This window comes from Salmo salar, chromosome 18 (genome assembly GCF_965601325.2).
Source record: "Salmo salar chromosome 18, fSalSal1, whole genome shotgun sequence".
NCBI classification, from domain to species: domain Eukaryota; kingdom Metazoa; phylum Chordata; class Actinopteri; order Salmoniformes; family Salmonidae; genus Salmo; species Salmo salar.
In genome coordinates, this window is record NC_138308.1 from 87,787,566 (window position 1) to 87,801,231 (window position 13,666).

General features: G+C 41.8%; 1 protein-coding gene across 4 annotated transcripts; it reads left to right on the forward strand.

Annotated features, from left to right (window-relative positions):
* Positions 1–941: 941 nt before the first annotated feature.
* LOC106577896 (AP-1 complex subunit sigma-1A) lies at positions 942–13,119 on the forward strand. 4 transcript variants are annotated; one of them, XM_014156329.3, is made up of 7 exons: positions 961–1,141; positions 1,823–1,859; positions 5,305–5,447; positions 6,138–6,316; positions 8,267–8,375; positions 10,226–10,363; positions 10,771–13,119. In XM_014156329.3, exons 1-7 carry the CDS (start codon positions 1,139–1,141, stop codon positions 10,816–10,818), a joined length of 657 nt encoding a protein of 218 aa, XP_014011804.1. In that variant the 5' UTR covers positions 961–1,138; the 3' UTR covers positions 10,819–13,119. The 4 variants fall into 4 exon arrangements, with proteins under 4 accessions (XP_014011805.1, XP_045557486.1, XP_014011804.1 ...); XM_045701530.2 differs by lacking the exon at positions 1,823–1,859 and having other exon boundaries at positions 960–1,141; XM_014156331.3 differs by lacking the exon at positions 5,305–5,447 and having other exon boundaries at positions 962–1,141.
* The last annotated feature ends 547 nt before the right edge of the window (positions 13,120–13,666 follow it).

Here is a 13,666-nt window from a genome sequence, read left to right on the forward strand (position 1 = left end):
GAGACTACAATCTGGCAGAGAGGAAGTGGAAGGACTGAGTTTTTGTAGAGGTCTTGATTATGGAACAAGTTGCAGCTGGTAGGGATCTGCTCTGACTCCAGCACACCTGTCTCCAACCACACAATCACACAGAGAGGGAGAGGGAGAGAGAGAGTGTGTACAGGGGGAGTAACTGCAGGTCAAGAAGACACCGGATGAACACCTGAGGGCGTAGCAGGAGCAGATGTGACAATATCTCAATTTTGGGTCGTATTCTTTTGTCCAAGACTGATGGTTTATCGAGAATCATTTAGCCAAGTCAGTCCCTATTTATTTATTCTAATAACATGAAAAAGTAAATTCTGTTATACTTAGATTTGTTTGGAGGAATAAAAAGCATTCTATTCGGAAATCTCAATTAGTGAAAGACTATGATTGTGGAGGTTTACAGGCTATTGATTTTGAGTCGTTAGTGGGTGCTTTCAGAATTAATTGTTAAAATTATGTCTGTCTAATCCTGCCTCTATGTGGTATCATATCCCTAAAAGTCTGTTTAATAAACTTGGTGGATTGAAATCCTAATGAAATGTTATTTTGACCCTCCAAAATTACCTGTGAAATTGTCTAAGTTTCATCAGTAAATTGAATTTTTATGGAAAAGATTATTCAAGCACAATTTTTCCCCCCATAAAACATTGATTTGGAATAATATAATTATTAAAATGATCAGGAAATCCACCAAAGGCCTTTGGTTTGACAAGGGTATTATATTTTGTCTGTGTGTGTGGGAGGCGGGGGGGGTCGTTCGCCTGGTGTTTGTTTATTTTATTTTTTCATTGTATTCACAGGAATGTCCCTGTATAGATGTGTAATATTGTTATTATTGTTGCAATAAATAAAAATAAATAAATAACTAGCGAGTTCGCCTGGCTACAAAACGGTTGCCTCAAAATGCGCAATGCGCATGTTCAGTGAGCTGACGTCTGTCACCGGATTCTTTCCTACTACTAGCTAGTTGACTGACCGGATGGGTTGCTCGCGTTAGCGTAGTACTCTGCTAAAACAGACATGGAATGTTGACACTTGCTGCGTTTAAAACCAAATCAAGTAATTAATCTAGGAAGCCACGAGTTAATATTCGCGTCGAGAACCCGATAAAATGGTAAGTATTGTCGGCGATAGTATCGCCATAAAAATAGTTGACTAGCTAAAGCTAACCTGCTAGCTCATTAGCTAGCAAAGTGTATGGTTTCAGGAAGCAGTGTAAACCAAGCCGGTTGGCCAACTGACAGTTGAGCTGTGTTACCTAGTTAGTAATGTAAAGTGGTTAATGCTAAAATATAGGTAACTTGCTTGCTGATAGACACGCTGTACATTCGAATTGTATCTAATATAAATTCTAACTTCGCCAGCAAGATGTTCGTTAGTTAGCAAGTTAGCTTCGAGGCTTCAAACTAACCTTTGATATTTGTTTAGCCAAATACTATAGTCATTAGACCATTGGATTAGACAAACATCTATCTAGATACCTGCAATGATACAAATGAACAATGTGTGTTGATTTCAATGTGTAGCTAACTATTCAGACACTAGTTTCTCTGTTGCGGACCTGTTTGTCAGTCAGTTAGGCTAACTACCTATTGTATTGCTGTCCTGATACCATTATTGTACTAGTGTGGACAGAATGCTGAACTGTTGACTGTTAGACCATGTCCACCTTTGTCAACTTGATAAACACTCCTTTCATCGGTACACTCCAATGCAAATGGGAAATGCTGTCTCCATGTCACCAGTATCCTACTACAGGACATAACACCCCTTCCGTGTCTCTTCTCTCTGTCAGCTTTATACTAGAGAGAAAGCACTGAGCAGGTTTGACTGTAAGTAAAGTGGAACTAGCATAGCCCAAGTAGTCTGTATTATTGATTGGTGTGAGTAGTTTGTACTAGAGCTGGGACGATGAACCAAAAATGATCGACACCAACCAAACACTTATCTTGAACATTTTGCTAATAGTGTTATGATAAATAACCTGTAGGGCTCTACTACAGAAATGTGAAGTTTGAAATGAAATAAGTTTGCTAATATGGGTTATTTTTAATGGGACAATTGATAGCTAGAACAGTAACAGTTTTAATGGTTAATATAAAAAATAAAAAAAAGACTTACACATTGTGATAAACTTAATGTTCAAATTAACGTGATAATTAATTTATAGTGGATTTTTGTCTATCACCCAGCTCTAGTTTGTACGGTTCGTCTAGTTCTGTGTATTTAACCTATGGTCCCTAACATCATGTGTAGCTCAGCTTTGCTTCTGTGTTCTTCGTGGTAACTAACTAGCTGTAGTGCCAGTCTGTTAGTGCCAAACAAGGAGTTGCCATGATGGCACAAAGTGACAAGGAGTTGCCATGATGGCACAAAGTGACAAGGAGTTGCCATGATGGCACAAAGTGACAAGGAGTTGCCATGATGGCACAAAGTGACAAGGAGTTGCCATGATGGCACAAAGTGACAAGGAGTTGCCATGATGGCACAAAGTGACAAGGAGTTGCCATGATGGCACAAAGTGACAAGGAGTTGCCATGATGGCACAAAGTGACAAGGAGTTGCCATGATGGCACAAAGTGACAAGGAGTTGCCATGATGGCACAAAGTGACATGGAGTTGCCATGATGGCACAAAGTGACAAGGAGTTGCCATGATGGCACAAGACAGACTGGCACTCAGGCTACTTTTTAATTTGTATTTATTTAACCCTTATATTACCAGGTAAGTTGACTGAGAACACGTTCTCATTTACAGCAACGACCTGGGGAATAGTATCATCTCCTCTGGAACTAACTACTGATGTTCTCTGTATAGCTTTCAATCTAATATTGTTTGCTTTAGCCTCAGTCTAACTTTTAATGATCTCTACAGTTGCTGTTAATAATATTTGATTACTAAACTAACTAATATTTATGGTTGTCTGGTCATTGCTTCTTGAAGAGTGATGGGTCTCTGAGTTCTAATTGTGTTTTACATGGACATATTGTACACAGAAGAGCTCTGTCAATTCTGTTGGCTAAATTGAATGTTAGCCTGGTTCCTGATCTGTTTGCGCTGTCTTGCCAACTCATATATGGTCATTGTCATGCCAAATGCGACAACGACCATAGATCTGGGCCCAGGCTACAATACTGTGGGTCCTTTGATAAAGTCTTATGACTGCTGCTGCTACATCGCATCATATTTTAGGATCTGACACAGATGAGACTAAGAATACTCCCAAAGAGAATTCTATTCTTGTACACAACATGGCCGCTTCTACCGCATCACATGTCTCTCTCGCTGTCTGTAGTGTCTCTGAGGACACACACTGTTTAGTTCTCACATCTTCACTGTTCTTTCCTGTTATCTCTCTCTTTCTCGCACACACAGGCAGGCAGTACGCACTACGCACATACATTTATGGAGTCATTTTAGAAGGTGACTTTCACATATGATGATGTTTTAGGCAGGCTGTATTACAGAATAGAGAATGAGAGCTGGCCCAGAGTAAAAGAGTGGTTGGTGTGTTGGGCCATATGCTACTGGGGTTAATGTTTGTGCTACATTAGTATCTAGGAGATTGACGCTCCACCAGACCACACGGTGCCAGGGAGTTCCAGTGTTGTATAGCAATCTCTGCTACTGGACAGTTGTTCCTCCTCAATATTAACACTATGGGCATACAGTAGACCAGTGGTTCCCAACCTTTTTATAGTCCCATACCCCTTCAAACATTCAACCTCCAGCTGCGTACCCCCTCTAGCACCAGGGTCAGCACACTCTCAAATGTTTTTTGTTGTTGTTGCCATCATTGTAAGCCTGCCGCACACACTAATTGATACATTTATTAAACATAAGAAGGAGTGTGAGTTGTCGTCACAACCCGGCTCGTGGGAAGTGACAAAGAGCTCTTATAGGACCAGGGGCACAAATAATAATCAATTATTTTGCTCTTTATTTAGCCCTCTTACATATAAAACCTTATTTGTTAATCAAAAATGGACAATAACTCACCACAGCTTAATGAGAAGGGTGTGCTTGAAAGGATGCACATAACTCTGCAATGTTGTATTGGAGAGAGTCTGTCTTAAAAAAAAAATTCACACACAGTCTGTGCCTGTATTTAGTTTTCATGCTAGTGAGGGCTGAGAATCCACTCTCACATACAGTTGAAGTCGGAAGTTTACATACACCTTAGCAAAATACATTTAAACTCAGTTTTTAACAATTCCTGACATTTAATCCTAGTAAAAATTCCCTGTCTTAGGTCAGTTAGGATCACTACTTTTATTTTAAGAATGTGAAATGTCAGAATAATATTAGAATTATTTATTTCAGCTTTTATCTTTCATCACATTCCCAGTGGGTCAGAAGTTTACATACACTCCATTAGTATTTGAGAGCATTGCCTTTAAATTGTTTAACTTGGGTCAAACTTTTCAGGTAGCCTTCCACAACCTTCCCACAATGTTAGGTGCATTTTGGCCCATTCCTCCTGACAGAGCTGGCGTAACTGAGTCAGGTTTGTAGGCCTCCTTGCTCGCACACACTTTTTCAGTTCTGCCCACACATTTTCTACAGGATTGAGGTCAGGGCTTTGTGATGGCCACTCCAATACCTTGACTTTGTTGTCCTTAAGCCATTTTGCCACAACTTTGGAAGTATGTTTGGGGTTGTTGTCCATTTGGAAGACCCATTTGCGACCAAGCTTTAACTTCCTGACTGATGTCTTGAGATGTTGCTTCAATATATCCACATAATTTTCCTTCATGATGCCATCTATTTTGTGAAGTGCACCAGTCCTTCCTGCAGCAAAGCACCCCCACAACATGATGCTGCCACCCCGTGCTTCACGGTTGGGATGGTGTTCTTTGGCTTGCAAGCCTCCCCCTTTTTCCTCCAAACATAACGATGGTCATTATGGCCAAACAGTTCTATTTTTATTTTTGTCAGACCAGAGGACATTTCTCCAAAAAGTACAATCTTTGTTCCCATGTGCAGTTGCAAACCGTAGTCTGGCTTTTTTATGGCGGTTTTGGAGCAGTGGCTTCTTCCTTGCTGAGCGGCCTTTCAGGTTATGTTGATATAGGACTCGTTTTACTGTGGATATAGATACTTTTGTACCCGTTTCCTCCAGCATCTTCACAAGGTCCTTTGCTGTTCTGGGATTGATTTGCACTTTTCTCACCGAAGTACATTCATCTCTAGGAGACAGAACGCGTCTCCTTCCTGAGCGGTATGACAGCTGCGTGGTCCCATGGTGTTTATACTTGTGTACTATTGTTTGTACAGATGCACGTGGTACCTTCAGCCATTTGGAAATTGCTCCCAAGGATGAACCAGTCTTGTGGCGGTCTACAATTGTTTTTCTGAGGTCTTGGCTGATTTCTTTTGATTTTCCCATGATGTCAAGCGAAGAGGCGCCGAGTTTGAAGGTAGGCCTTGAAATACATCCACAGGTACACCTCCAATTGACTCAGGCTAATTGACATCATTTATCAGAAGCTTCTGAAGCCATGACATCATTTTCTGGATTTTTCCAAGCTGTTTAAAGGCACAGTCAACTTAGTGTATGTAAACTTCTGACCCACTGAAATTGTGATACAGTGAAATAATCTGTCTGTAAACAGTTGTTGGAAAAATTACTTGTGTCATGCACAAAGTAGATGTCCTAACCGTCTTGCCAAATCTATAGTTTGTTAACAAGAAATTTGTGGAGTGGTTGAAAAACAATTTTAATGACTCCAACCCAAGTGTATGTAAACTTCCGACTTCAACTGTAGGTCTGTGGTTGCAAAGGGCATCAGTGTCTTAACAGCGCTCTCCTCTCTCTCTTCCTCCCACCTTGCTCGCTCTCTGTCTTTCTCTCTCTCTTCCTTCCCCCCCACTGCGCTCTACCATTATCCGAGTGCAGGCTGTTAATGTATCAGACTCACTGTGTGTCCAGTATTGATCCAACAACTGAATATTTATCTTTATTATGCCTAGATCTCCTTTCTGGTAGCTTCTGTCTATCATGCCCCCTGCTTCCTCCTCCACGCTCCCTGGTTTCCCGGACACAGATTAAACCTAATCTTGGACAACCTATATATTTCAATGTCTTGCTATCTCCTCCCCCTGTATAGATGCGTTTCATGCTGCTGTTCAGTCGGCAGGGGAAGCTGCGTCTCCAGAAGTGGTACACGGCCACGGCCGAGAGGGACAAGAAGAAGATGGTCAGGGAACTGATGCAGGTGGTGCTGGCCCGCAAACCCAAGATGAGCAGCTTCCTGGAGTGGCGGGACCTCAAGATCGTCTACAAGAGGTACTGGAATGTCTCTCTGTCTCAACACAAACAGTACATATACATTCACAATATTCATGATATGATCACCTCCTACATGTACAGTACTACATCCTACACTTCCCTAAAAGGACAGGCTGTTTGTTGTATGCCTACGTTTTCATGGTTGTGTGGAACAGCAGGTAGGCGCTATGCGCTGTTCACACACACTTGAGCATGTGCTCCATGGGCTGCTGTCTGTGAGCTATACGTGCATTAGTATCTGAAATTGTGCGTACTCGCTCTCTCTAGGGGGCCTCTGGAAAGTGTTAATTGTGGCATGAGCTTCTGAAATGCCAACTGTCTCTGAAAGTGAGTTGTCATGGTTGGAATGATGAGTCAACCAGTGACTCAGTGTTTGGTGTTACGTTCTAATCATTCCTCCCATCAAAACATCTGGCCCCACTTTACTGGTAATAATTGCCATTCAAATGTGTTTCCAGGGGGGATGTTAATAATTGCCCTTCAAACGTGGTTCCTGGGGGGGGTGGGGGGGAGATTTTAAGAGACAATGTCACCTCGTGATATTACTGTGTGTGTGCTCACAGTGAATCACCCAGAATCTTTCAGGCATGTGTATTGTTTTCTCCCAACACTGATGTCCCACAGCAGACAGCGTTTTAGATTGTACAGTGTGTTCCAATACAGTGGATGCTCAGTGATTCTCTGTTATAACACTCATTCCACCACTCATGCAGAAGGCATCCACACACAGCACTCTGGGTTAAAGCTGCCCATAGGATCCCACAGTAGCTTAGAGTTTAGACACACCGAGACCTGACGGGTCGATAGGTACCTATCTCAGTAGTAGGCCGTTCCTTCTTTTACTAGAACAAAGAACGTGCCTGTCAGTGGCCGACAACTTAACTGAACCAATTGGAGAGCCCGGACTAATTTAAACAATTAAGCAGCATACTATAATTTATTTTTCTAAAGCAAGTCTTTACGTCTTTTACATTTAGCTAAGGAGTTTTGCGCATAAATAATTTGTTAGGTTTGATAATGTGCACTTGCAAGAACAAATCCTTGAATTTAATTATAATGTTGATACTAGCCAGATGGAAACAAGGACATACTACACATTTTAGCTAGCTATCATTAGCTAACTACATATTTAGAAATCACATTTATTTATATAGCCCTTCTTACATCAGCTGATATGTCAAAGTGCTGTACAGAAACCCAGCCTAAAACCCCAAACAGCAAGCAATGCTTGGGCACAAGCCAAACATAGCGTTGCTTTCTTAAGCTATCTAGGCAGACGGCAGATGATCTGAGTGAACAACAAAACATTTACTGCCGACGCTGGACAGATGTACTAAGTACCTCTCGGCCGTCAGTATCCTTGGTGTGAGGCTTTGACGCTCAGTGACTCTGTAGAAGGGTCTAATCATTGTGTGTTGCAGTGTCATGCGGTACCTGTTTCTGGCAAGGGGAGGGAGCCAAAGAGCTGACTTCTCTAATGCCGAGACCTGACGGGTCTTGGCATTAGAGAAGACGCACACTATGGTGTATAAGACTGGCACATGCCATTTTGAATGTCACACCCCTTGAATTGTCTGACTACACTGCATAGACTTGAGTCATTAAAGAGGCAATCTGCATTCAAACAATAACAAAGAGCCACCTGCCACTGCTTTGGTGAAAAGGCTGAGGATTTAACTGCTACACTGCATAGATTGGCATTGTTAACAGCAGCATATCAAGATTTTCTTTCAGTAGTTATTAGTTTCCTGGGTTACGGACTGGACTGGCGCTCCAGAGATTCCCCCAGGACCTTTTATTCTCAGCTGAACCCAGGGTTGCAAAATTCTGTTAACTTTCCCTGAATTTCCAGGTTTTCCAGAAGTCCTGGTTGGAGTGTTCTAGATTCCCTGGTTATTTCCTCCTGTGGAACACCCAATGATGAGTCTGGGGGTGTGTGTGTGTTAGGTATGCCAGTCTGTATTTCTGCTGTGCGGTGGAAGAGCAGGACAACGAGCTTATTACTCTGGAGGTCATCCACCGTTTCGTAGAGCTGCTGGATAAGTACTTTGGCAGTGTGAGTCACTCTAGCTCTTTCTCTCATCCCTCACGCTGTTTCTCCACCCTCTCTCTTTTGCTCTCTCACTCCTACTCTATATTTTTCACTCTCTATTTTCCTATTCTTTCTATTCTCTCTCTCTCTCCCTTTATCTCATCCCTCTCTCCTCTCACTTACCATCTTTTATTCTATTGCCAACTCTTTCTCTCATCCCCCTCTCCTGTAGCCAACCTACTCGCTTTTTTCTTCACTCCTGTGGTCAAATGTCTCTCCTCGCTCTGTGCCCCTCTCCTCGCTCTGTGCTCCTCCTCCTCAATCTACAAATAATACCCCATAATGATAAATCAACAGGTTTTTCAAAAATCTTGCTAATTTATTCCAAATAAAAAAATGGAAATATAACATTTGCTTAAGTATTCAGACCCTTTACTCAGTACTTTGTTGAAGCGCCTTTTGCAGTGATTAGACTCGAGTCTTCTTGCGTATGACGCTACAAGCTTGGCACACCTGTGTTTTTCTCTGCAGATCCTCTCAAACTCTGTCAAGTTGGATGGGGAGCGTCGCTGCACAGCTATTTTCAGGTCTGTCCAGAGATGTTCGATCGACCACTCAAGGACATTCAAAGACTTGTCCTGATGCCACTCCTGCGGTGTCTTGGCTGTGTGCTTAGGGTCGTCCTGTTTGAAGGTGAACCTTCACCTCAGTCTGAGTACCTGAGCGCTCTGGAGAAGGTTTTCATCAACGAACTCTCTGTACTTTGCTCCGTTTCTTTGCCTCGATCCTGACTAGTCTCCCAGTCCCTGCCACTGAATAACATCCCCACATCATGATGTCGCCACCACCATTCTTCACCGTAGGGATGGTGCCAGTTTTCCTCCAGACGTGACGCTTGGAATTCAGGCCAAGAAGTTCAATCTTGGTTTCATCAGACCTGAGAATCTTGTTTCTCAAGGTCTAAGAGTCATTAGGTGCCTTTTTACAAATTCCAAGTGGGCTGTCATGTGCCTTTTACTGTCGAGTGGTGTAGTGCTGCAGAAGGTCTGATTGGTGTAGTGCTGCAGAGATGGTTGTCCTTCTGGAAGGTTCTCCTATCTCCACAGAGGAACTCTGGAGCTCTATCAGAGTGACCTCCCTGACCAAGGCCCTTCTCCCCCGATTGCTCAGTTTGGCCGAGTGGCCAGCTCTTGGAAGAGTCTTGGTGGTTCCAAACTTCTTCCATTTAAGAATGATGGAGGCCACTGTGTTCCTGGGGGACCTTCAATGCTGCAGACATTTTTTGGTACCCTTCCCCAGATCTGTGCCTCAACACAATCTCGGAACTCTACGGACAATTCCTTTGACCTCATGGCATGGTTATTGCTCTGACACGCACTGTCAACTATGGGCCCTTATATCGACTTTCCAAATCATGTCCAATCAATTGAATTTACTACAGGTGAACTCCAATGAAATTGTAGAAACGTCTCAAGGATGATCAATGGAAACAGGATGTACCTGAGCTCAATTTCGAGTCTCATAGCAAAGGGTCTGAAAATGTATGTAAATAAGGTATTTCTGTTTTTTTATTTGTAATAAATTTGCTAACATTTCTAAACCTGTTTTTGCTTTATCATTATGGGGCATTGTGTGTAGATTGCAGAGGATTTTTATTTATTTAATCAATTTTAGAATAAGGCTGTAACGCAACAAAAATGTGAGGAAAAAGTGAAGGGGTCTGAACTTTCTCAATGGACTGTATGGTCACTATCCCTCTCTTAAACCCTCTCCTCTTTCTCTCCCCCTCAAATTCTGTGTTTTTATGTAAATGTACTTGGTAAATAAAGGTGATTCTGATTCCTCCCTGCGTGTGTGTGTGTGCGCCCCGGCAGGTTTGTGAGCTGGACATCATCTTTAACTTTGAGAAGGCATACTTTATACTGGATGAGTTTCTGATCGGGGGAGAGATCCAGGACACGTCCAAGAAGAGTGTACTCAAGGCCATCGAACAGGCCGACCTACTGCAGGAGGTACACACACACACACACACGCACACACCACAGGAGGTAGAAGTGATCTCTCTTATTAAAGATCATGTGAAACTCCAGCTAACCAGTTTTATTGATTCTTCAAACTATTGAATGGCTGTTTTTAACCAACGTTTGGGTGTCACTCAACCTCAATCTGTGTATTTTGGAGTTCTCTCTACCACACTTGCTAGGACTCTACCTTAGAATGAATGATGTATGCTTTTTTGTGTTGTACGGTGGTGGTAATCATTATCCTGTCAGAGCATCTGTTCCCCACAGAGATACCCTCTTGTAATTCAACAGTATGAGGTCATAGACCCTCATAATGCTAGAATGTGATAATGTACATTCTATACTTGTAATATGTAATTCTATGCTGTTCCCCTTCTCTCTATCTCCCCCTACAGGAGGATGAATCTCCCAGGAGTGTTCTAGAGGAGATGGGTCTGGCATAGTGACAGCAGGGTACTCTGCTCACAGCACTTTTTATCAGGCTACAGACAAAGACTCTTTGGGTTCCAGGTGCAGGGGGAGGGAAGGGGGTTTGTGATGTGGGTGTGTATGGGGAGGGGTTTGGGTTAAGCGGGGGGGGGGTCCGATGAGATTCACACCGTTGACGTTCTGGTACTACTGAATTCAAAGCATTGCTGACATTAATTGTATATTATCATGATGGTTTAAGGTTGCAAAACTAACTTTCCCAAAATTCTCAAGTTTTCCAGAAATCCTGGATGGAGGATTCTGGATTTCCTGTTAAATCCTGTCTGATTCCTGGGATTTTACAACTATTTTTGGAAAACCTGGGAATTTTTGGGAAGTTACCGGAATATTGCAACCGTAATGATCCACGCCCTATGTATATTAGCTATGTGAAAATCATTCCACTTTTGACTGGAAGATGTACCTATTACTACTGTTATGTAACCCAGATTTGGGTTCAAATAGTATCTGAAAATCCTTCAAGTACTTCCAGCGTTTGCTTTGGCCTGCCTGGAGACATTCTATTGGTTCCATTGTGCCAGGAAGCTCAATCAAGCTCGGCTTTAATAAGTATTTGAAATAGTTTTAGAACACAGGTCTGATTTGACCTCTGACATTTCCCTCAAAAGAGGCAGGTCAGAACACATCTCAAGCCTTTTTATAGCTGGGGATGCAATTAAACATCACTGAACAGATTACGTTTAATCAGACTAGGGTTGCGTCGCCAAATGGTAACCTATTCCCTATATATAGTGCACATGGGTTCTGGTCAAAAGTAGGGCACTACATAGGGAATAGGGTGCCATTTGGGGGACATGAATTTGCTTTTAATTAAATGGCTGTTTTAAAATGTTTTGTATATGGACCACATGTTATGAGATTATTATTATTATTATTATTAATAGTAATATAATACGTTTGCTGTTTTTAAGGGAACACATTGATTGTTTGCATTGGTGAGCTTTGTTCAACCTATAGTAGGATCTTGTCAGGGAACAAACAAAGAAGTAACCTTGACATTCATATAAAGAGGAAGGGGAACAATCTGAAAAATGATTCTTCCCAAAATTCCAGTTCCATCCAGAGTTCCTTAGAATTCTAGTTCTGCGTTGTATTCCGGAACTGTTTCTGACCATCTCTCTCTCGCCCAGGCTTTCTTGTGTTGAGCAAGTAACCTATGGAGAAGTGTTTGCCGTTTTTAGCCCTTGTGTGGATGTGCTAACGTGAATGTGTTTAAAGGGCTCAATGTGATGGTATGCAATGTGAAGATGATGATTCAACTTGGTTAAAACTAACCCAGGGCAAAAAATAGTTTCAGGTTGTTTTTGAGCTGCAATGCATAAAAAAGTGAACTACTTTGAGATGCATGTGACTTTTTTTGAGAAATACTCAAAGAATTATGGACCTAGCTACCATTCCTATATATACACACACACTAAATGCAGTACTATACCACATGGTAGATCATTTCTCCCCAATTTACACCTATGGAATACCTACTTTCCAAAGAGTAATCATGTGTTTGTCTGCAACAAGAGGGAAGAAACTGCAACTAGTAGAGAGTTTGGCTTCAGACCATAAATGTGTTCTTATAACCAGACTTTAGCCCTTTTGCTTTTAACAATGTTCATACCAACATACTACTTGCCAGTGTCCATTCCCAAATGCGTTGCTTCACTCCAAGTAGTATCAATACATAGGCTATTTTCCAATATCCACACTGGCATACAACTTAGAATTCATGCCCAATATATTACTTACCTACCTACTTACCCAATCCTCTTTGTGTCTGGAGTAACATAAGGCTTCTAGGAGAGAGCACCAGTGCTTCCGATCTGCAGCGTTCTTGGTGAGGATTAATTAGATCAAGTCATACTCCATCTTCTTTTCAATCCTCCATCTCATCTGCCCTATATAGTGCTCTGTTCAAAGTGGGATGAAGTGGTCTGAGCAATGGGACAGAGCTTCTTAGTGGTCTAGTGTGGATTATTGGAACTGCACCTGAAATGTGAAGATATTTTGAGTAGTGTTGAGGTTTTTCAGGGACTCTGGTGTTTTATTCATTTTGTAATCTGGCATTAGGGGTGGGCGGTCTGATAAATAGCTAGTGAACTACGGTCCAGTCATGGCACCCTCTTCCCTGAATTTATTTATTTGACTAGGCAAGTCAGTTAAGAACAAATTCTTATTTGCAATGACTATTTACAATGGGTTGCAGACAGGGAATCATGTGGGAATGTAATTTTATAATGACAATAAAATCACATTTTAAAGTATTGTGTTTTTGTGCCTTCTGAATTGTTTAAATGTTTTACCTACCTTAGTTGAATGTACTTGACAGTAAGTCGGTCTGGATAAGAGCGTCTGTCCTTTATTTGAAATGACTAAAATAACTATCTAATAATCGTTTGTTAAAGCATTTTGTGTTAACTACAGAATGCCCATGTGTGTTTCGAAAAAAAAAAGATGGCTTCCGATAGGAGGAAGTGCCAGTCTATAGACTTTAATACACAGCTACCAGTTGATGTAGCTGCTGTTTTGAAATTCAGAGACGTTTCAAAGCCTCAGTGTAGGAAGCTGTTTGTGGGAGATAAGGGACTGTTTTTGTGTCAACATATGTTAGAAAGTGGATGCATGTGTTAGTGGGAAATGTCAGTCTCTATAGGTGTAAATGCATACCTGTTGATGTAGCTACTGTTTTAAATTCAGAGAGAATCCAAAACCAAGCTGTTTGTGTAAGATAGGGAGAGAGAAAGAAGGGGGAAAGAGAGATGGAGCCTCTAAGTGTATGAGTCACCGTTCTTTTGTGACTGTGTTGAAGTG

Bases quoted from the DNA above. Each gene is read 5' to 3' on its own strand.
- LOC106577896 (XM_014156329.3), top strand. The intron at 5,448-6,137 runs GTAGGCCTTGAA...CCCCCTGTATAG, and splicing joins AAGAGGCGCCGAGTTTGAAG to ATGCGTTTCATGCTGCTGTT. The intron at 8,376-10,225 runs GTGAGTCACTCT...GCGCCCCGGCAG, and splicing joins TGGATAAGTACTTTGGCAGT to GTTTGTGAGCTGGACATCAT.